Source organism: Rhipicephalus microplus, chromosome 7 (genome assembly GCF_043290135.1).
Source record: "Rhipicephalus microplus isolate Deutch F79 chromosome 7, USDA_Rmic, whole genome shotgun sequence".
Lineage (NCBI taxonomy): Eukaryota > Metazoa > Arthropoda > Arachnida > Ixodida > Ixodidae > Rhipicephalus > Rhipicephalus microplus.
The window spans coordinates 17,469,716-17,490,254 of record NC_134706.1 but is presented as its reverse complement, the minus strand read 5'-3'; the positions used below and the strand labels follow the sequence as shown (position 1 = coordinate 17,490,254).

The 20,539-nt window shown below is 44.8% G+C and overlaps 1 protein-coding gene across 1 annotated transcript; it reads left to right on the top strand.

Moving 5' to 3' along the window:
• The first annotated feature begins 306 nt into the window (after positions 1 to 306).
• Rint1 (RAD50 interactor 1) lies at positions 307 to 18,711 on the top strand. The gene is made up of 14 exons (XM_037431271.2): positions 307 to 568; positions 2,411 to 2,655; positions 3,112 to 3,285; positions 4,496 to 4,630; positions 5,133 to 5,268; positions 6,836 to 6,949; positions 7,940 to 8,162; positions 9,610 to 9,747; positions 11,568 to 11,767; positions 13,084 to 13,165; positions 15,201 to 15,426; positions 16,721 to 16,901; positions 17,546 to 17,664; positions 18,128 to 18,711. Exons 1-14 carry the CDS (start codon positions 449 to 451, stop codon positions 18,318 to 18,320), a joined length of 2,286 nt encoding a protein of 761 aa, XP_037287168.2. The 5' UTR covers positions 307 to 448; the 3' UTR covers positions 18,321 to 18,711.
• Positions 18,712 to 20,539: the final 1,828 nt, after the last annotated feature.

Sequence of the window (20,539 nt, the reverse complement as noted above, 5' to 3'; positions counted from 1 at the left end):
AAAACAAAAACGGACAACACCGCTCCAACGTCAGCAACACACGCAGCGCGTTGCATGCGAAAGCGCGAACACCTAACCACGAACACTGCAAAGTCGTTGATTCGTGAGTGAAAGTTGCGCAGCAAACAAAGCATACAATACAAAAAAAATTAAACAACTAAACGCAATAGTTAAAATACAAAAATATTTAAGGCATTTTAAATAACGCAAATTTTTTAATGTTGAACGTTAATAACAAATATCCCAAAATTTTATAATGTGTGAAACTTTCACTACATTAAAGATAGAATGGGTAGCTAAATTTGCGTGCTTTCCCTTTAAACATGGCGGCTCCCTAGCGCTAGCTGGGAACCGAGCTCGGCTGCTTGTAACACGATTTATTTGTCGATCGAAACCTCGTTCAGAGGAAGAAAGAAAGAGAAACGGACTGGAAGGAAACAAAACCGCAATGGAACGAAACGTGGCGGACGAGCTGAATCGAGAATTCGGGAACGACGTGAAAAATCTGCGCAAGGCGAAGAACTATCATGCTTCGCTGATGGTTAGGAAGCAAGAGATCGAGCAAAGAGTAAGTGCATCACTCCCACTGGGGCGCGATTGTTTGTTTTTCTCTCAACTCCGGTATCCACGAAAATCGTTCTTTTTCAATCTGTTACCGTTTCCGATGTCCGTACGTGTTGCGCGCTTTTACTCCACACCTACCCGCCGCCGTAGCTTAACAGGTAAAAAAGATGTTGCGCCGCTAGGCTCGAATTTAAATCCCAGCCACGGCGGCTGCATTTTAGACCGCGGCCGAGTGCGAAAACATGACTGTGTATTGAGATTTCGGTCCGCTCTAAGGAACACCACCCACAGTCTCTCACTTCTGCTTACCTCCTCATCGCATCGATGAAAAATTCTTGTAACACACAATGTCGCGTTAGCCGATGTTTCGACGAGCAGCTCTGTCTCCGGGGTTGCAACTGGTGGTGGTAGTGGTTAGAAGATAAGAAAAGGCACCTAATTTCTGCAACCCGGTCGGGAGCACGGCGCAGTCTCTCGTCTTTTCACTCTACCTCCCCTTTCCCGTTTTCATGCTTGCCCTCTCCTGCTCTTCTGTTTTGGTCGGGGGAGAGGACTTCTGTAAACATTAGCTCCAGTGATTCCCTGCGTACACGAATTTTTCGTCGTGTCAAGCTTTCATCGTCACCCGAATTTCCGCATCATACTCGTATCGTAGTTCTGGCGTATGAAATCTCTGAATCTAAGTTTTATAGAGTACTGGCCAACATTTTCACATCTTGCTTTCTCTGCTGTGATAAGCAGCCAATGACCCACTTGTAAAAGTGAACAACGTTCGACCTGTTGGTACTGCGTAACGAAATGAAAAAAAAAAAAGCCAGCACACAAGAGGTAGGGACGAAAAACAACGACACACGAAGCCCATCGTGTATAGTTTTTGCTTGTCCCCACCTCTTAAACACTGTTTTTTTTTTTCCTTCCGTCACCCACTTGTCACGGCTGAGAACTTCGTTTGCTCAAGTGCATGAGGGTTAGTTGTATTGAGACAGTTTTATAGCACCTAGGAACATTTTATATTCCAAAGAGGGCCAATTGGAGTGGGACCCAGAATGGGTCTTGTGTAAATTAACATTGCATGCAAAACCGCATTCATGTGAGCACTGCATGGGCAACTCTGTTTAACAAAGGCTCTCTGGGTGCTTATATAATCTCCTCTTGAACATTGTAAATGTACGTGACCCCCCAAAAGTACACTGCCCAGGCAAAATTGAGGCGAGGAAGTCGGTCTTCGCGCTTTTGTGCAAGTCCATAACCGAGGTGCCCCTTTCTCTATTCGAAAAGTCTACTAGCTGAGTGAGTTTTCTTGCACAGGAGCCAACTCAAACACCTGACACAGGTAACAGTTGACTCTTTGTCATGAAAACAAGTTGGTGTCATTGTCGAGGGGTGGGCCGTCTCGTGCACAATTTCATGACACGCACTTAAAAACTGATTGTGAAAGTGTTCTACGCAATATCAATCACTACAATGTGTTGTTGGGCTAGTTGGTTCTTGCTGAAGAAGTGTTTAGAATGCAACCTACGTAAACTGATAAAGAAGGGGACAGGATAGAGCATTCCTGTCCTGTCCCTCCCCCCCCCCCCTTTTTTTTTTGTTCATGTGGGTTTCAATCTTAACCTTTCTTCAGTTATATCAGTTGCTGATATCCTCCCCCCCCTTTTTTTTGTTTATGTGGGTTTCATCCTTACCCTTTCTTCAGTTATATCAGTTGCTGATATTTTGTAGATCACGCTTGTGTGGCCATGCAAATCCATCCCACAAAGTTATTTCGCCTTCAAAATTTTCTGTCAATACTTGTTTAATTGACCCTCTCCCACCGCCCCACCCCTTTTTTTTCTGCATATAAAAGCTGAAATCATCAAAAGGCGGTAGCGATCCAGAGCAGTTGAAGGGGTTGCTCGGATTTGCGCGGGAGTCGCTGGAAAAGATGCAGATATTGGAAGGCGTGCATGGCAAGATCTTGAACGACGTGTCGGCGCACCTGGACAACGCCAGTCTGGTGAAAAAGGAGTTTGAAAGCTCCCTCGCCGACATCCAGAAACTGCTCCGCCTGAAGCAATACTTACAGTGGATAGCCAAGATCGAAGAAACAAGGTGCGCTCGTTTGTTTGTTTACTCTAATTGCATTGCACCATTTTACATCATTTCATTTCTCATGGTAGGTAGTTTGCATCTGCATAACTCACCCTTGCCACCACGTTTTCGCTTGTGCGCTCGTGATCACACTGGACAGGCTCTGCCTTTGAAGGAATAAGAAAAGAAAGCGCTCAAAGTCATAATGCGCTCTGGCACAGGGACACATCTTCTGGCCTACTTGTCATCCGCCCACTCTATGTAGCTGTCAGAGCACTCCTCGCTGGCACGAAAAGACTGAGAAAGTGCCTGAAGCATACGACAAATCCCTGCTCGTGCTTGATGGATTCAAAAAAAAATTTTTGCCCCAAGTAATCTCCTAAGCATTGTTCGCCTATAGTGAGACTATTACAACTATAATGCAGAAAAGTGTTGCAGGGCCCCTTCTATAAAAGATTTCGCTTGTGTTTGCTGCAGCGAGTCTATTGAGGAAGCGATGAGCCAAGGCCAAGACGAACAAGCCGTGTCGCATGTCTCCTTCCTGCTGCAAGTGTGGCGGAGAGTGCGTGCGTCGGCATGCATCCACCTCGTCAACTTTCTACGAGAAACAATCCTCTACTGGCACCAAATTCTCAGGGATAAGTTTGAAAAGTGAGTTGTCTCTCTGTTGTGCATCCGTAACGGAATTTTCACTCTTGCGTCACCTATACACTTGAGCTTCCTTGTTGTATGGCATTAGCGAAGTAAGGTTGCTTTTGGAGATGTTTATACACCATGCGTATCTATTGTATGTCTTTTCCAAAATAAGTTTTTTTGTGACACAATTTACAAACCTTGTTCTCTGTGGTATGCTTTTGCCCAAATGAGTTTTTTAAACTGTTTATACTCTGTTTTTTTATACGTTTTTATACGAAAGTTTCTTTTGACACTGTTTTTACACCGTATCATCAGTTGTTTGCATCTGCCAAAGGAAGTTTACTTTTGACACAATTTTTGCACCATGCTCTTCGTTGTACACTTTTGCCAGATTAAGTTTGCTTTGGCTCTGTTAGAGGTAACCAGTAGTCAGTCGGAACATCAGAATTGACACCAAGAGATGGGAAGTGCAACTTAGAAAGGCAAAAGGTGAAAGAGAGTGGTGGAATTGAAAAGTTTCAAGCCGTAAAATGGAATCGGATCGCACAGGGCAGGACAGTTTCGAGATCATTGAGAGAGGCCATTGTCTTGCGCTGGTTGTATGACAGGCTGATGACGATGACACTCTTGTGTCCTCCCTTGCACACCTTTTGTTAGATCTATTTTTCTTTCAGCACTCTTTACACTCCAGGGCCTCTGTTGGCTGCTTTAGTCCAGCAAAGGCTTTGCACACTGTGGCTGTTTTTCTTGAAGAAATTCACTGTATGCTTTTTTTTTTCTTTTTCATTTCACACTTAAGTCTCATCACAACAGTCTTATCTGATACTAAAGTAGCTTCATTATATCCGAAAATTTATTATAAACGTATGTTCATGATGCTGTATCCATGGTAAGACTATTCTTCATTTACAGTAAACTCTCAACAAATGAAAATTTTTTAAATGGAATTGCCGCTTAAATAGAACAACTGCCACTGTCCTGATTAGTTTCATATTTGAAGCCCATGCCCCTGTTCATCTTTCAGTTAACGTAAATCCTGTTAAACAGAACATATTTCACTGGACCCTTAAGGTTTCGTTTACTTAACAAGAGTCTGCTTCGCTTGCTCATAACTGACAATCAGTCATTTACGTGTTTGTTTTACTGAGGTGTTAGTACACCCTTGGCCGTGTCGGCCTTGTTCCGATGTCTCTCACTTTGCTGCGCCGATTCTCATCGTGCGCAGGGAATTCAACAAGGTGTTGCACTCCATGGGCTGGCCCATCCTCAACACGGGCGTCAGTGCGCCGGTCTCGTACACGCCGGAGCTGTTGCTTCCGTTCGAGAAGAGCTTCATCAACCTGCACAAGATTCAGCTGCCGTATCCTTCTTTGTTTTGAGGTTTCGGGCGTAGTTAGACGCCCTGCTATGCAGTTTTCAGTTTGATGCTGCCGTGTATGCTCGCTTACACTTTTTTGCTTTTGCATTATGCTTGGCCGAGCAGCTTGTACCGAGGTAGACCCAGAAGATCACTGACTCTGTCTTACAGGCTCGCCAAAGTTTTCCTAAACTGCAGTCACTTGGACTCGGACTCGGTAAACTTTTTTTTTTTAAACCAGACTCACTCAGACTCGTACTTGCCAAAATGTTGCGCACTCGGAATCACTCAGACTCGTGGCCTGATCCGAGTATGAGTGAGTTTTAGTCGACCCATGAGCCAGTTTGTCGACCTATAGCGTCAACAGACACAGATCGTTTGGCTCGAATCAGGTTTGTTGTGTTCCACACCAAAACTGGGGCCTTCTTTCCCAAGGGATGCGACTCAAGCTCTCGCAAGCAAAACGTGGCCCCGTCCTTAACTCGTGGCACCCCCAAATGAACAGGGAAGGCTTGGAGGGCTCCCAGTTAGACGTTGGGTCGACGACATCCGTGCTGCCCTTGGAACTGATGCTACGACCTTTGAAGAAGCGCTTCCTCTTCCACTTCACCGGGAAGCGTCAGACCAACAGACTCGACAAGGTCAGCGGGAACTGACTGTCATAGGGAAAGAGCACGAAAGACCAGGACAATAGAGGCACACACAGAACCACAGTAGCCTTGATTGCCCCAGTCTTTCACGCTGTTTCCCTACGATCCATTAAACCAACTAGCCGACAAGTTGACCCTTGAAGGAGCTAACCGGCCCACTAATCGGGTTATGATTGCAAAAGGGTGTGCTGAAAGGTGAGACGAAATAGAACAAGGGCACATGAATGCTGCACAATGTGCTGTGCTTTATATTGGCAAGGCGCGTGAAAATATGTGAGAACTTTGAATATTTTAATGAATATTACTGTATTCCAATTCGCTTCAATGCAAATATAAATTATTCAGAATTTGGAAGTAATTAAAATGAACAAAGAAACGTAAACTGCATCTGAATTTTCTGCTAAGGTGGTTTTACTACGGTGGAGGGGGTATCGTACGGCGAATACACCCATTCAGCTGAAATCTGTGCAGCCATGAAGCCCCACTTCAATGTTAAATGAACATGTTACCTTCACATAAGTTCCTCATTTTTCCTTTTAGTTTAAAAGCTTGTTTACCAGCTTATATGCTACTAGTGCAATTTAAAATGTAACACAGGCTACCACTTGCATTCTACCAAAAGTCCAATCCTGCTACTATTTAATGTTGCTTCCAGTTCAGTCAGAACCTAAAAGCATGGCATTCATAGATGTCTTGGTCTAATTAAAAAAATATAATTGTGCAAGTTAGTCAGGTCATGAGAAATGTGCTCATTTTGCTTCATTATGTGATATACATACTATTCAAATTTTATTAGAAATTATGAAACCAAATCACTATTCGCTTTCAGTTTGCTTCAAAACCTAAATTTTGCAATTCACGTAGGCCTAATATTGACCCATATTTCAATGCTGTTGTTCAGTTAAACAACTGGTAATTTTCACTGCCATTGCTCTGTCGTAACATTGCGCTACTGGTCAGGGCATGGGTGTCATGGGCAGAAGCAACACTAACGAAAACTACAAAGTGAAGCAACTTCCACAAGCGATAGAGAACAATGTCATGTTGACAATCCGTCTTCTTTATTTTGCTCTGCTCTTTTCGTAGTGTTTCGGTAGGGCAAGGGAGAACCGGTATTGCTGGAACGAACGCCTTTGAATCATCGAGCGTTACTTGACTCTTCTGCTAAAGGAAAGGCAGTTGTAACGTGACATCGTAAAAAGAACGCAAATTGCGCAGTTCCCAAAAGTTGTTCGGGATCCACAATATTTCTGCAAGGAAAAGGATGGCAGTGTTAATTGTAGTAGCAACCTGCACTTTGTCTTTTCTTTTTGCCCGATTCAGCCTAGCCCGTTAATTTCTCGCTCCAACGGGGAGGGGCAGCGGATATTATATTAATCAACAACAAAAAATGAAAAGATGTGTTGTAGTTAGCCCAAACATGTTTCATGTTCCATTGGGACTTTCCAGGTAATGCTCATGCCTGAAGAGACAGAACAACGAAACATGATATCAGTGCTCGGAACAAACAATAAGTAAGGGGAACGTATCAAACCGCGGTATTGCTCAACCTTTGCAGCCCGAGTGGTACCTGAGCCAGATTCTGACCTGGGCTACTGATCACGGGGAGTTCTGCGATCGCTTTGTCCAGGCGATTCTCGTCAAAGCAGGTGTGGAAGGCATGCAGGCGAGGGTAAGCGATGCTTTTTGGAGTTATTACACCTTTGCAATGTATGGTCGGGTGAAACGTACGGAGGCCCTGCAACACTTTTTCAGCATGCTGAGAAAATGCTGCCACTCGCTAGTCGAGGCTCTCGACTAACAAGAATTAATAGTAAAATTCCAGACCATTCGCAGCACATGACACAATGTACGAATCTTTGACACACAGTACGAATACGCTGTGATTGGTCGAGCGAGAGCGTAGGACTTCTGGTTAGTCTGCAAGCAGCTGTCTGCGCTGATTGTTGTTCTTCGTCGTGTTACCTGCATGCAAGCATGCACTTGCTGATTAGCTACTGCTGCCAGTAAAACAGGATCCATACCGTCACAGGCTGGCACAGCAGCAGCGGTTCGCTAATGACCACACAGTCATCGGAGGGACGTAGTCGTGGCGACCGGAAGTAGACGGTGTTTCGAGCAGTGCGTTGGTGATGACGTGTGCCGTGCGAAATTGGGAGGCTTTGCTCGGGGAGAGGGCATAGCGGCTTTTGGTGAGGATAGCAACGAAGGGTAGCGAAAGAAAGAACGGAAGAGAGTGGTTGCCGCATTTCGATAATCAAACGCATCCAACTCCGCTACTACAGGACCGTTACCAAAAATTCTCCTGGCTTCATGGTCATTGTACACTCGAGCACAACTTCCTCACCGCAACGGAATTTCGACCCACGGTGGGTTTAGGGGCCCATCAACAATAGAAAATCTTCCATAATATGTTTCAATTCTTGTTTCTATTGTGCATGTGCTCATAGTTTTTTTGGGAAATGGTGTTTGTTAACAAAGCTTGGTCAGTAGTTCAGTCAAAGTGTGTGCCGTTAGTCTAATTTGTCCTTCATCTGTTTGACTGGTGAATTCTTTCTGAGGATTCCAGTTATGTCAGTGATCGAAATGATGCCAGTAAAAAAAAAAGAAAGCTGAACAGGTAAAAGAAAAAAATTAGACGAAAAATTGGTTTCCTTTTTAGCTGGAGCTGATGCGTGGACTGGTCCAGATCGGTATCCACAAGCTGCAGATGGACTTGCCGTCACTGCTCGCTGACGACCAGCTGCTGACGCATGCCATTGAGGAGGTGCTCCTGTTTGACCGGGAGCTGCGGAGCCAGGGCTACCCGCCCTTCTATCCCTGCATCCTCAACGTGCTCACCGCGGACCACTGCTTCATCCGGTGGATCGCGTTGGAGAAGAAATGTATGTGGACATAGGATGTGCTTGCCATAGAGTTTTGTAATAGTAGACTAGAGCAAAATCTTGCACTAGCGTCTGTGGAAGCTGCCATGCATGATGCTTCACCAAGTGTGGGAATGATGGGTAGTGCAAGAATTTGTCTAAGATTTTTTTTTTTGCGGGGGGGGGGGGGGCAATGTGGCCTGTCGTCGCTTTGCCCCAAGACGAAGTTCAGCACTCTCACTCCACCACATCGGTTCTTTTAGGCCGACCGATTCGAATCGACTCGCGAGGCTCACCATGAGGCAGCCCTTTATCCACAGAACACAATCCAAAACAATACAATGTACTGAGTCACAAGTGCGTTCGATGTCGCAAGCACGAAGACAAGGCTAGTCCAGGTACACTCATACCTCGATACAACATACACTGGTAACTAAATATCGGTTACAACGCAATAAGTGAAGAATAATTTTGTCATGAATAAATATATGTTTATAATGAGTTGTTGGATATGCTGAAGTTATTTTTGTGTCACATGTGATTTTGTTAAAATGAGATTATTATATAATACCCATCATTGCCATGGTGGCTCAATAACCACAGAACCGCAGTTCCCTCTAATAAATATTGCATAAAACTCTGTTGTGCTCATCGAATCACCCATCCGTAGACTCAAGAATTTTTTTAACGAGTTATTGGGAGACAGGGTGAGGGGTCACCCTGCAGTCATTTACGAGCTGTATTTTTCCCGACATAGAAGCAGCAGTTTTTTCTCACATATGCACCCCGCTCGTATTGGTACCATAATTTCTTGCACACAACAAGCACTTCCGAAACAGTGGGTTGGCGGGAAGGTTCCTAGAGATTGATATGATGCCATTGTTTTTTGCTCCCAGAAATTCATTTATTACTCTCACTCAGACTTTAGCATTATCAGTTCACAGTAAGAGTTCATTAATCAAGATTTCACGAGACCTGAAAAATTGTCCAAATCAGCTAAATGTTGAATCGAAAGTATCAGGAAAGCAATAAACAGATGTCAGTTACATTAGCATTCCTTCATTTTCTTTTTGAATATGTAAATTTTGCACCTGTATTGCTGAAGGGAAGTGTAAAAGCTACTGTTTTTATCATTTGTGACTTAATTCATGATGTGACTGCAGTGCAATACCTCCTTGTCTTAATTAGCCCAAAATGTGTTCTGCAGTCCACGCTAATTACGTAACTATCACCACCATTGGCATGTGACAATAATTTTTTTCTCCAGCAGAATGGGTGGCAATGAATCGTTCCTCTGTCAGGGTGTAGTCATCATTTTATGTCATCATTAGACCACAGCTGCAATGCTCTTCATCTTTCCCAGCTTCTGCCATGTTTGAGCTATGCCATTCGTTTTATTCATTTGTTAATACCCTACGTTATCTCGCTGACATCCTCGTTTGACTGTTTTTCATTGTTGGTGACACAGATGCCGACGAGAAGCGTGACGTCCTCCTATCGTCTCCTACGGCATGGAAACCACGATTCCCAATGGAAGGCGACATCGATGAGCTCAAAGTTCCCGAGTGTGCTGACTCGTTCATGATGATCCTGTCTGCGATGACAGGTGAACAGGCTTAGCCAAATGAGCAAGAAGTTCTAGGACGATGTACAAAGAAGGCTTGCTACTGTATTTCTCTTTTACTTTATGTTCTTTCTCTTCTCTTGTGTTCATGCCCCGCCGCGGTGGTCTAGTGGCTAAGGTACTCGGCTGCTGACCCGCAGGGCGCGGGTTCGAATCCCGGCTGCGGCGGCTGCATTTCCGATGGAGGCGGAAATGTCGTAGGCCCGTGTGCTCAGATTTGGGTGCACGTTAAAGAACCCCAGGTGGTCTAAATTTCCGGAGCCCTCCACTACGGCGTCTCTCATAATCATAGAGTGGTTTTGGGACGTTAAACCCCACATATCAATCAATCAATCAATTCTCTTGTGTTCATGGAAGTGTACTTGTATTGTTAATGCAATTGGTTCAAGTAAATGTGTACAGCAGACTTTTGACTATTCAAACTTTCATTTAATTCAAACAAACCGAAATTTTTGGTTAGCCCCGCTGCATTTTCAATGTATTTTTAGGTTCCTTAATTCAAACTGCCCTACTGCACAAATTTGGCTAATTGAAACATTTGCTTGTCTAAGCCTAGAAATGTCTAGAATCTTTGTCGCTTCTAGCTGAACATCGATGCTCTTAGGTCACTCACAGTCGCGGATGAGGCCGATTTCCTGCCTACAAAACAGCCAGACTAGCCAAACCGTGCGCACCAACAACCACATGCTGACCGAGGATGAAAAACGATTGTGCCTTTGTTGATCGCTTCGATGCATTTTAAGGTCGCTTTTGCTGCAATACATAAATGTCATGTAGGAAAATGTCTTAAAAATGGATGAGGCTAGCAGTTGTCACGGGATGCTGCACATTTCGACCTTTAATTACACACACTTGAATGCATTGTGTTTACTGGCGATTATGCAAAGCCGTGTGTAATGTTTCTGCAGCACTGAGAAACAATCAACATCGCAACGCTAGTTGGTATGCTGTTATAGGTTGTAGTAAAGAATATGCGGGATAACTCCCTGATTTATCCCGCATACTGATGCACCTCAGGATGAAATTCTGAGGTGCCCTCGAGTTTGAAGTATTGAGGGTCTATTGTAAATATCTAGTTCCCCTAATACCCAGTGTCAGTACGTTTAACCAGTGTTGTGTATTATGATTTACTAACAGGGCTCGAAGCAGAAGATGATGACAATGTGCTAGTTCGCTAGACTGCAGTCATGGTGTTACATTCCAGTAGAATTAATGCCGGTCTGGTGATGCTCTTAACGCATCATTTGTGCTAACCTGTGCTGACCAATGGGCCTAGCCCTTTTGAAGAGGGACACCCCGATTGCCAAAAGATGTGTCGTTCAATTCAGTTTAATGTCATTTCCCTGGTAGAAAAAGCCATGTCAAAAAGCTGTTAGCACTGACCGACTGAAGTCTGCTGTATGGATCGTCTTGTGAACGGCTTTTTCCACGAATGAAACTACAGTGAGCTTGAGACATAATTGTGATTCTGCTGCCTTATTTGTTGGCAGACTTGAAAAATTGAGTGGTCGAACTCACAGGGCGCCTTATGCATTCACTCAATTAAGACAACACGAAGGTCAAAGCCATCATCTTTCTTCTTTTCAGTGCATGCATCAGTCCTGTATGTCCCGATGAAGTTCCCACACGATATGTAACGTCATGAGGAAGTCATTACGTGATATGTGACGTCATGGCTTAACATCGTGATAACATCATGACGAATTCATCATGTGACGATGATGATTTTTTGCGTCACTATAGCTGACGCGGATTGGTGTAATCGGACTGACTGTAGTAATTCCCTGGATTTCTCGTCGCAGAACGTTACCGCCACCTCGAGCAGCCCTACCACCGGCTCAAGTTCGTGAGCTTGCAGCAGATTCTCTTAGAAGATTGGCGGCTGTGCCTGCAGCAGATTCTGACTGCACGGCTGGAAGAGCTGGACCTGGTCGGCATCTGTCCGATCGTGAACGCCGCCCACTACGTGGTCCAAGTGCTGGCCCAGTGGAGCCTACAGCCGGTCAGTCGCACGATCGGCACCCTCGTTTTCAGTGTGCCGTGCCACTCTGCTGCCGAGCTCGAGGGTCGGCGGGTTTAATTCCTGGGTGCGGTGGACATTTTCGGAGAAGGAAAAAATAATTGAGTGATCAATGATTGGAATTTCACGTCCCAATACCGTGATACGATTATGAGAAATGCTATAGTCAAGCGCTCTGGAGTTTTCGACCACCCTTGGATTCTTTAACGGACTCCTAAATGCAAGCGCACGAGTCTTGAACATTTTGCTTCTATTGAAATGCAGCCGTCGTGGCCGGGATTTGATGTCGCGACCTTCAGGCGAGCAGTCGAGCACCGTAGATGCTAAACCACTATGGCGTGTAGAACAGAGAATAAGAATGCGAAAATGCTCGTGTACCATTACAGGCGCATCTGAAAGGAACACTGATTAGAAGTGAAGCGATTTCATTTGAATTAGCCCTGTCACAATTTGTAACGAATGTCACTATCTCTCTGAGCAGACACTTGAAAAAGCCAGGAAATGCATGAAGAGGGAAGAATCGGCGGTGATACTGCCTTGAAATTTCCACAACAACATGCAGCAGTGATGTTGGTTTTGATGACTTCTGCTAGGGTCCACGTAATTTGTTTGCTTGTTGACAAAAAGCTGTTCCTATGTTCTAAAGGAGCCATAGAGGTAGCGTGGTCAATGAGCGGTGTGGCCAAAGTACATTATTCTTATATTGCTGAAGATTAGTATGTTAGAGTGAAGAAAACACAGACTTAAAACAGCTTGAGCTTCATTTGGTAGAAAGTTTTATGGAGGAAATCGTGTTAACATTAATTTTCACCTTACATAAAATTGTTGCAAATGTTTCCGAGAGCTTTGCAAATGCTCTGCTCAAATAAGGGTGTTTAAATTTTTTGAGTAGGTTCCAATATACCAATTTATTGTGCTTCAATTCAGGTCACCGTTTATACACGTTTTACTGAATTTCGATATTTTTTTTTATATTTGCCATGGTGCAAAGTCGAAAATTGATGCATTAAAAATATCCTAAAAACATGACCTTTTTCTAAACCTTTCTAGAATAGGTAATTGCCTGAATAAAAAAACTTCTGTATTACAGTTACTATATTTGAAGTTATTTTCTCTTTCAAATGTAAGTAACTTCATTAGAATGATAGCCACAGGTCACCGAGAAAACGAAATTCTCCATTCCAACAATTTCTGATCCGTTAGATGGCAGTGCTGAGGTTTGCAACAGGTTTGTCTTGTCCAAGCTTGCAGCTCAACATCAATTCACACTAACACTGCCGTGCAATTTCTTCTTGCAGTTTTTCGTCGAACTTCTGGAAGCGTGCAATGAGATGCAGCAGAAGGAGAAGCAGAGAAGGCAAAGTACAAAACAGGCCAATTGTAAGCAGCTCATTTTATATCGCCTGAGTTCCCCTTTTCAGATGTAGTAGGCAGTGCTACAAAGGCTGTAGTGACCTCTGTCACCCCTCACATTCATTATCGACTTTCAGTGCTGCATTCGTAGTATCCGTAACAGTGCCATGTTTTGTATAAAGCGCACGTGCATAATTTATGCTGATGTGCGCCATGTAAAACACATCGTACTTGTGTACACAGCGCCACTGCATGCAGTACTAAAACTCGCTGCCGGCTCAAGCGTGATATCCAGTATGGACCAGTGTTGCCAACATGGGCCAGACAATTGTTGACTCACTACCGACTTACGTGAGCTAATGTTGGCTAATGTTGACTATTGTTGACTAGCTGTCTAAGCTCTCGTACACCACAGAGATGGAAGGACACAAGGAATGACAAGGACATCTTTATCCGTTCGTCTTTGTCGGCACTGTAAGCACGCTTGCGGTGAATATTAGCTAGCCGGCACTCAAAGCCTGCTTCAGTTAACTAAGTGTAAGCTAATGTTCACTTACGTAGATGTAAGTGGGACGAGGAACCAGTGCGTGCTGACACCTTCGTCAAAAATCATGAAGAGGAAACGAACATAGTTAGGGCATGTAGCGAGAAGCAAAGATAATCGCTTCGCACTAAGAGTAACAGCCTGAATTTCAAAAGAAGGCAGGTGTGCAAGGGGGAGGCAGAAAGTTGCAGTGGCAGGTGAGGTTATTAAGTTTTGCGGGGATAGCGTGGCCTGGTTATTCGCAAAAATATTGAATAGGCCTGTGCCATGTTGTCAGGAAGCCAGGCCGATGATGTTGAACTAGGGTTTGGTAATGTTTCTTAATGCTCAGTACCCACTCTTGTAACAATGGAGTAATGCAATACGTGTGCACTAATCTGCCTCGCTACATGCCGAATGCTTTCCAGACTATGACAGGTTCGAGTCAAGAAATATGCCATAATGTTTTATGCGCGTATCGCTCTAGAGGCCAGGCCTCTAGAGTAATCCTCTATCCATTGTCTCGTGTTGCATGGTAACGCAGTAGTTAGTGTAGGCCTAAAACAACACTGTCTGAAACTAGTGTGAAATAAACAGGGCCTAAAGTAATACAAACTACAGAAATAATCGAGAATGAATCTCAATTCTTTACCTAAAATAACAGAAAACGCTCCTTCGAACACTTTTTGGACCCTTGTGCTGCACTTGAGAGGGCACCGTCAAGCCGTTGGCAAGCGCACTATTGCCAAGGGAATCGACGTGCTCCCTGTGCTGCTCACTTCCTCCGATTTGGTATACCGGGGTTGCATTAGGCACAGGATTTGAAACTGCACCAAGACCTACACAAGAATGACAACATTGCAGGGTTTAGAACTTCACTGGGGTCTACTTAAAAGACGATGTCACCCCATGGTTTTGCGTGGGATTTCGTACAGCACCGAGACTTGCACGGGAACTGCACTCGTGCCACAACAACCTCAGAATGAGAACTGAATTGGAGAAGAATGAGCGCTGCATGAAATGCTGTAACCAAAAAAAAAATCGCGTCGCATCCACAAAGTGAATGATGATGAGTAGGCTAAGCAGTGGGATCGCTCAGTGTTATCGTAAATCACCCGTGACATTGACCACTCGCACGTGTAAATGAGTGACAAAGCGGTGTGCAGTTACATATAAGGTTTATTGGTCATAACTGGTATGTAGTGTGAGTTGTGAATTTCGTTTCACCTTCATTATTACTGCCTTGTGGTATCGAATCCAGCCTGAAGTTGCCAAAGACGAGGTCTGTGCACATTGCCCTGGTGGTTGCTGTTTGTTTCCAGTCGCACGAAGTGAATTGTAGAGCGTATCGAGACGTCGTATACTGCACAAGGCAGTCATTGTCCACGATCATCATCGTCATCAGCGTCATTGTCATTATGGCTACAGCGCGTGCCAACGCCACCAACAAACGAGCCTCGGCCTTGAGGAGCTCCGCCCTCAAAAGTGTAAGAAGGGCTTAGCATATTTTTGTGCCCTTTCTGCATTTTGGGTGCGCAGCTGAGACGGTCGACCCGGAGGAGGCTTTGTTCCTGGCTGCATCGGAGACGCCGTCGGACGAGAGCGGCCAGCTGGTGCCCATGGCTGAGTATGGCACCCTGCAGGAGTCGGTGTTCGAGGAGGTGTCGCAGCTGCTGGAGAAGCTGTACACGGACACTGTGCTTGCCATCGTGGACGAGCTGGTGCTTGACTTCAAAGCCAAGAGCAAGGCCTACCGGCGCGAGAAGTGAGTGATCGCTCAGCGTAGCCGTTACAAGGGCGTTTACCCATCTCCATTAGCAGCTGAGCTGTTTAAGGTAGAGGGAAGTACATTGATTAAATTATTTGAAGCAAATTAATTTAAATCGTGCCAAATAAACCCTAGTGTGCAAGGGGCACTAGGGCACATCCTCTCACGATGTCCACACCAAACTCGGTGAAAGTAGGTATGCCCCAAGATACTCTTAGCGTGGCATAGCCATGCCCAGTATAGCATTGCGATGGGGGTGGTAAAGAGGAGAGGGAAGGGTAAAAAATTGCACAGCCTTGCAGGAAATAAGTTCAAATAACTTAAATTTCAGTTATAACGAAGTAGGTGACTAATTTTCTGACAATATAGTGCTGGTAGTGTACCTTCATAACAATTTTTTTGTTAAAACGAACTTGTTATTTTTGTGTAAGATGCAACTTTGTTTTAACGAGGTTTGAGTGTAGACAAGGAAATAAACAGAAAACAAAGAAAAAAAATTGGCCCGAATCTACATGTTGCCCTGTAAATGTCGACAATAGTCTTGCGTCTGGAGAGAGTGAACAAAATGTTTATTTGATGATCTGCGCAATAAAATCGGTGAATCGTATTCTGAAGGAGCTGCGTTAGAGTGCCTCGAGCGTGTAACGGAGGCGAACAAGCGCATCTAGGCACGTTAGACACGAGCGCCATCTGGCAGTTATCTTCGAAAACGAAGGCGTGCACGACCGTGGAGAAAGATGCGTGCCAGTCATGGAGGTGATAAGGTGTAGAATGCAAAGCGACGGGCAGGTGTCACCACCGTGTCGTCGTAGCAAAGCGTTGAAAACACCTAAGGACTGTAGCGATAAACGCTACAGTCCTTAGAGTTACTTGTGTGTGCCTCTTCTAGTATAAAGGCAGACATACAAAACATAGACGTGTTGTTATAGCGCCTCAGATATGTGCAATATTTGCTTTTTTAATTGAGAATTGCACAACTATGAACGCTAAACCTTGAGCAATATTGGAGGGTGCTGCGGTTGAGGTTGGCCATTTAATGCGGTTTGAGGTATCGTTAGGGCAGACAAACAGACAAATGTACAGACAGAGCAAAATTTTTTTCGTCTAAGGTCCCCAAGAAAGACTATTGTCTTTAAAAAAATAACTCGCCCTACACTTGACAGGTGGTTGCACTTGCTTGCCAGCTTCCCTCCCTGTTCACTCGGATAGCTGCAGAGTTGTGGAATCGGCTTTCATTCTTTTTTTTTTTTTCTCACTGCATTCCTCACAATGGCCGAGGTGCTCCGTGCAGGTGGTTCTGCATGCCGTCGCTGAACGACAGGGAAGACGCGGGGCTGACGCCGACTGCCTTCCCTATGCTCAGCTGGCTGCAGGCCACTCTCCAACAGTTGCAGGAGGCCCTCGCTGCACCACTCTTCAACACGCTGTGGCAGGAGGCCGCAAGAGGCATCAGCGTGTTCCTGTACGAGGAGGTCGGTGTTCCATCGCGTCTTTGAACTCCTCGCATGATTTGTAGGCTCGTAGGCATCCGCTCCACGAGCGCTCCTGCGTGTAGCCTCTTTGAAACTTGGTTTACGGAGTTTCTGCTCACGCCAGGCTTGTGGTGTAAGATGGTGTGCACGAAGCGACCTGGTCGTCGCAGCTGACACATTTATCCTAAAACCTGGCGCATGGGCTCTGTGGTGCTTGTAGATTGAAATGCGACATCGAAGCTTTCATTACGCTCGGACCTCGAGTTGATAAACTTGGATGTAATGAAATATCTATAACAAATCTTGTTATATAATGACATTAATTTCATATCAGACGCAGCTTTGTTAGAATGTGGCTAGAGTGTAGTCATCTATGTTCCACTCATTGTGAATCTACAATATGCCATGCTACACGTGTATTCAGAGTTCTATTAGGCACAGACAAACAGAAAACTTTGAAGCTCCAATTTTTTCGTCTAGAAGAACAAACACTGCAGGTAAATAATAACAAAAAGAAAAGCACACACCTTGTCTGTTAGTCACCTTGACCAAGATGGAAATTGTTTGATGCTGCTCAGCTACGCTCCACTGCACGTGCAAACAAAAACCCCAATTATGTTTCTTGTGTCCTATGCACGCTTCAGCTGATCCTGGAGAACTTCTTCAGTGAAGGGGGTGCCATGCAGCTGAGCTTTGACATGAACCGCAACCTGTTCCCCCTGTTCAGCGCCTACTCCCAGAAACCCGAGAACCACTTGAAGGAGTGAGTACTAGTACTACAGCGCTGTTGGTCTAGTCTAGAGTGAGATGGAATTCTCCATCCTTCTCAGGTGTGAATCGGTGTATTTACCCGGTGGTAACGCGACCATGATTGTACCCACAAGGGGAGACTTTTCGTTGCGTCTAAAAAAAAAAGATCATTATTTCGGTATTTGATTGCAACACGAGGATCAACTTTAGGCAGCAACTATCTGGAAAGACACTCTCGTTATGTTAAAGTGAATGGGGTACGACGAGCCCGTCGTAGAACATATTCAATCCAGCAAATTTCTCAAGTTTACAGAGTTTTGTTCAAAGGCGCTCAGATTATACCTTAAGAATAAAAAATTAGCTACTACGTATGTTGTTTTGTGAAATAGTCCGTGATTATTTATAACGAGAGTGTAATTTAATAACGATTTGTGTGTCTGCTGAAAAAGTAAACCCAACTGTAAACATTTGTACAGAGTGAAGGAGGCCTGCATCCTGTTGACAATGCCGCACCCCGTGGCCTGGATCCTACAAGAAACGCTCCGCGCGGCACGGGCCACTGACGTCGTCACTGGCGGCACGGCGCTCGAAGAGCAGGGCGTCTCGTTCCTCACCCCGTCCCAGGCCATGCACGTGCTCTCGAAGCGCAACGACCTCGTGCACACCTGAGTCGGCAACGTCGCGAGCCGGTTGTCGTTGAGCTGGTCGCGAAACTGGCTGCACTGAGTTTGGCCCGTCACTCGACCTCCTCCTCCACACGCTCAGGTTTTTTCCCCGGCCTTTGCGCGATGCTTTCGAGGCACAGTGACGTCGCATGCTTGCATGCCGATGTTTGTTCTGAAGGCTTGGAGGGCTCGTCACGGGTGGATTTTGGTTACGTTAAAAGTCGAGAAAAGGCCTAAAGTGTCTCGCGCTGCTCTGCGAAGCGTCGCTGTTACGACCCCCGTTGCATTGTGACCCCCACCGTTGTAATTGTGCCAATCTTTTACTGCGCTGCCACGCATGGTGGAAATACTAAATTTGTGAGAGGTCAGCATGCAATCATCAAGGGTCTTTTGGAGTGGAAGGTCGAAAGGCCCGTGGAAAGTTCGCTGAGCAGAGGGATGTTTACGGAGCAGCATGTTTTCGAGGCAGACAAGCGCAAAGCTCCAAGCGACGATCGAACCGCCAGACTCGGAGGGATGGTAAAGACTTTTCGCAGGCCGTGTTTGGTTAAACGAAGGCATGCTCTCTGTAGTGGGCCATACGGACAAATATGAGAAGTGGCATTCTGAAAAGCATGTACCGCTCGCACAGCATTTCAAGCAGAGCTTTTCCCATTGCACGTGTGTCAAAACTCGGGAAAGTGGCAGCTATGCTAAGACTGGCACGACGACAGAGGCAAGAAGCTTGTCGCCGTTCGTCTGCTTTTATTCATTACGATGGATAGCACAATTCGTGTCTTGTACTCTAGCATAGATTTGGCGTGCTCCTCTGGCCCTTGTTTGGGCAGGAGGGGGGACATCGCACTCTAAAACTTTTTGACTTGATAGATTGTTGTGAAACTCGCTTGTTTTATATATATATATATTTGTGCGCTGATTTCAATTATAGTTTCTTTTTTTCTAGTGTAACATGTTAAAGTATAAAGGCATTTCGTGTGCCATTTTGGGAGCTAGGTTTCTTCTATACTTGGAGACCCACAAAGCGAATTTGCTTATCACAGTAACTAGGAATGAGAACTGTGTGCAGTACAGCAAAAATGGATGTTCTAAACTCACTTGAACTGAAATTCTGATGTGTCGAACATTTGTGAGCAAAATTTTAGCTTGACATGGACTCAATCGCGAATCTTCAACATTTCATAACTATTATTTAAATGTGTTTAGAACATCTATTTTTGAGGTACTGCATACAGCTCTGATTTCTGATTATCATGATACGCTGATTTGCTTTGTGACTGTGGAAGCATCGAAAAAAATGCTTCTCCCAAAAAGGCACACGATATGTTTTTATATTTAAATGCTATACCATAGAAACAACTGCATACTTAAAATCAGTGCACGAAAACACATAAACTCTGAAAGTTTCTTTAAATCGACCAAGTACATAAAAAACAACTCCAAGAGCAACGTCGCTCTTTGAGAGATTGAGTTGTGAAGTACAAGTGTGCAAGCATTCCGAAGTGTATAGAACAACGTTGTAATGTAACTGGGTTGCAACAACTGGAGAGGCGATGATTGAGATCTTGTACATATTTCAAAGGAAAGAAAGATAATGACCACAATTTGGAAAGAGCGATCTTTGACGCGTATCGTCGTCGTGTGCTGCTGACCGCTGGAGATCGGCAAGCTCGGTCGGAAAACACGGCGAGGTGTCTGGGGCGTTAAGTGTCTCGACGAAGCGTATAGAATGACGTTGCCACTCCCCATATCTCAGCAGCCACTCCTGCTAATTCCTCAAACTTTTCAGCCATTGTACAGATTGTTTGCAAGGGAGGCCTGTCGACAACCGCACTGGAAGACCAAGAGTACAGCTCTGTTTTTGGCCGGTGTCTCGTTAGTGCAAATCAAGTCAATGTTTCGTTAGCAGGAATTAGGGCAGGCGAGTGATGAAGTGTCTAAGCAAACGTCTTATTCGTTTGTGCAACAGCGTACAACTTGAATCGATGTACTCTTTTCGAGCCTTTTGAGAATTTCATTTTTTGATAAGTGAATACTAAAACATCAGAGCTTGGTAAACAACCATTATGGTTGCTAAGACCTACCCTTAATTTGCTCTTTGGTGCTTGTATAATTTACAGTGAAGTAAACATGAACCTTGGCTCTTTGATGAGCTTTGCTTTCTTTTTTATCATCTGATTATTCATCACTAATCTGACCAGTTCTTGAACAGTTGTTTAACTTTCT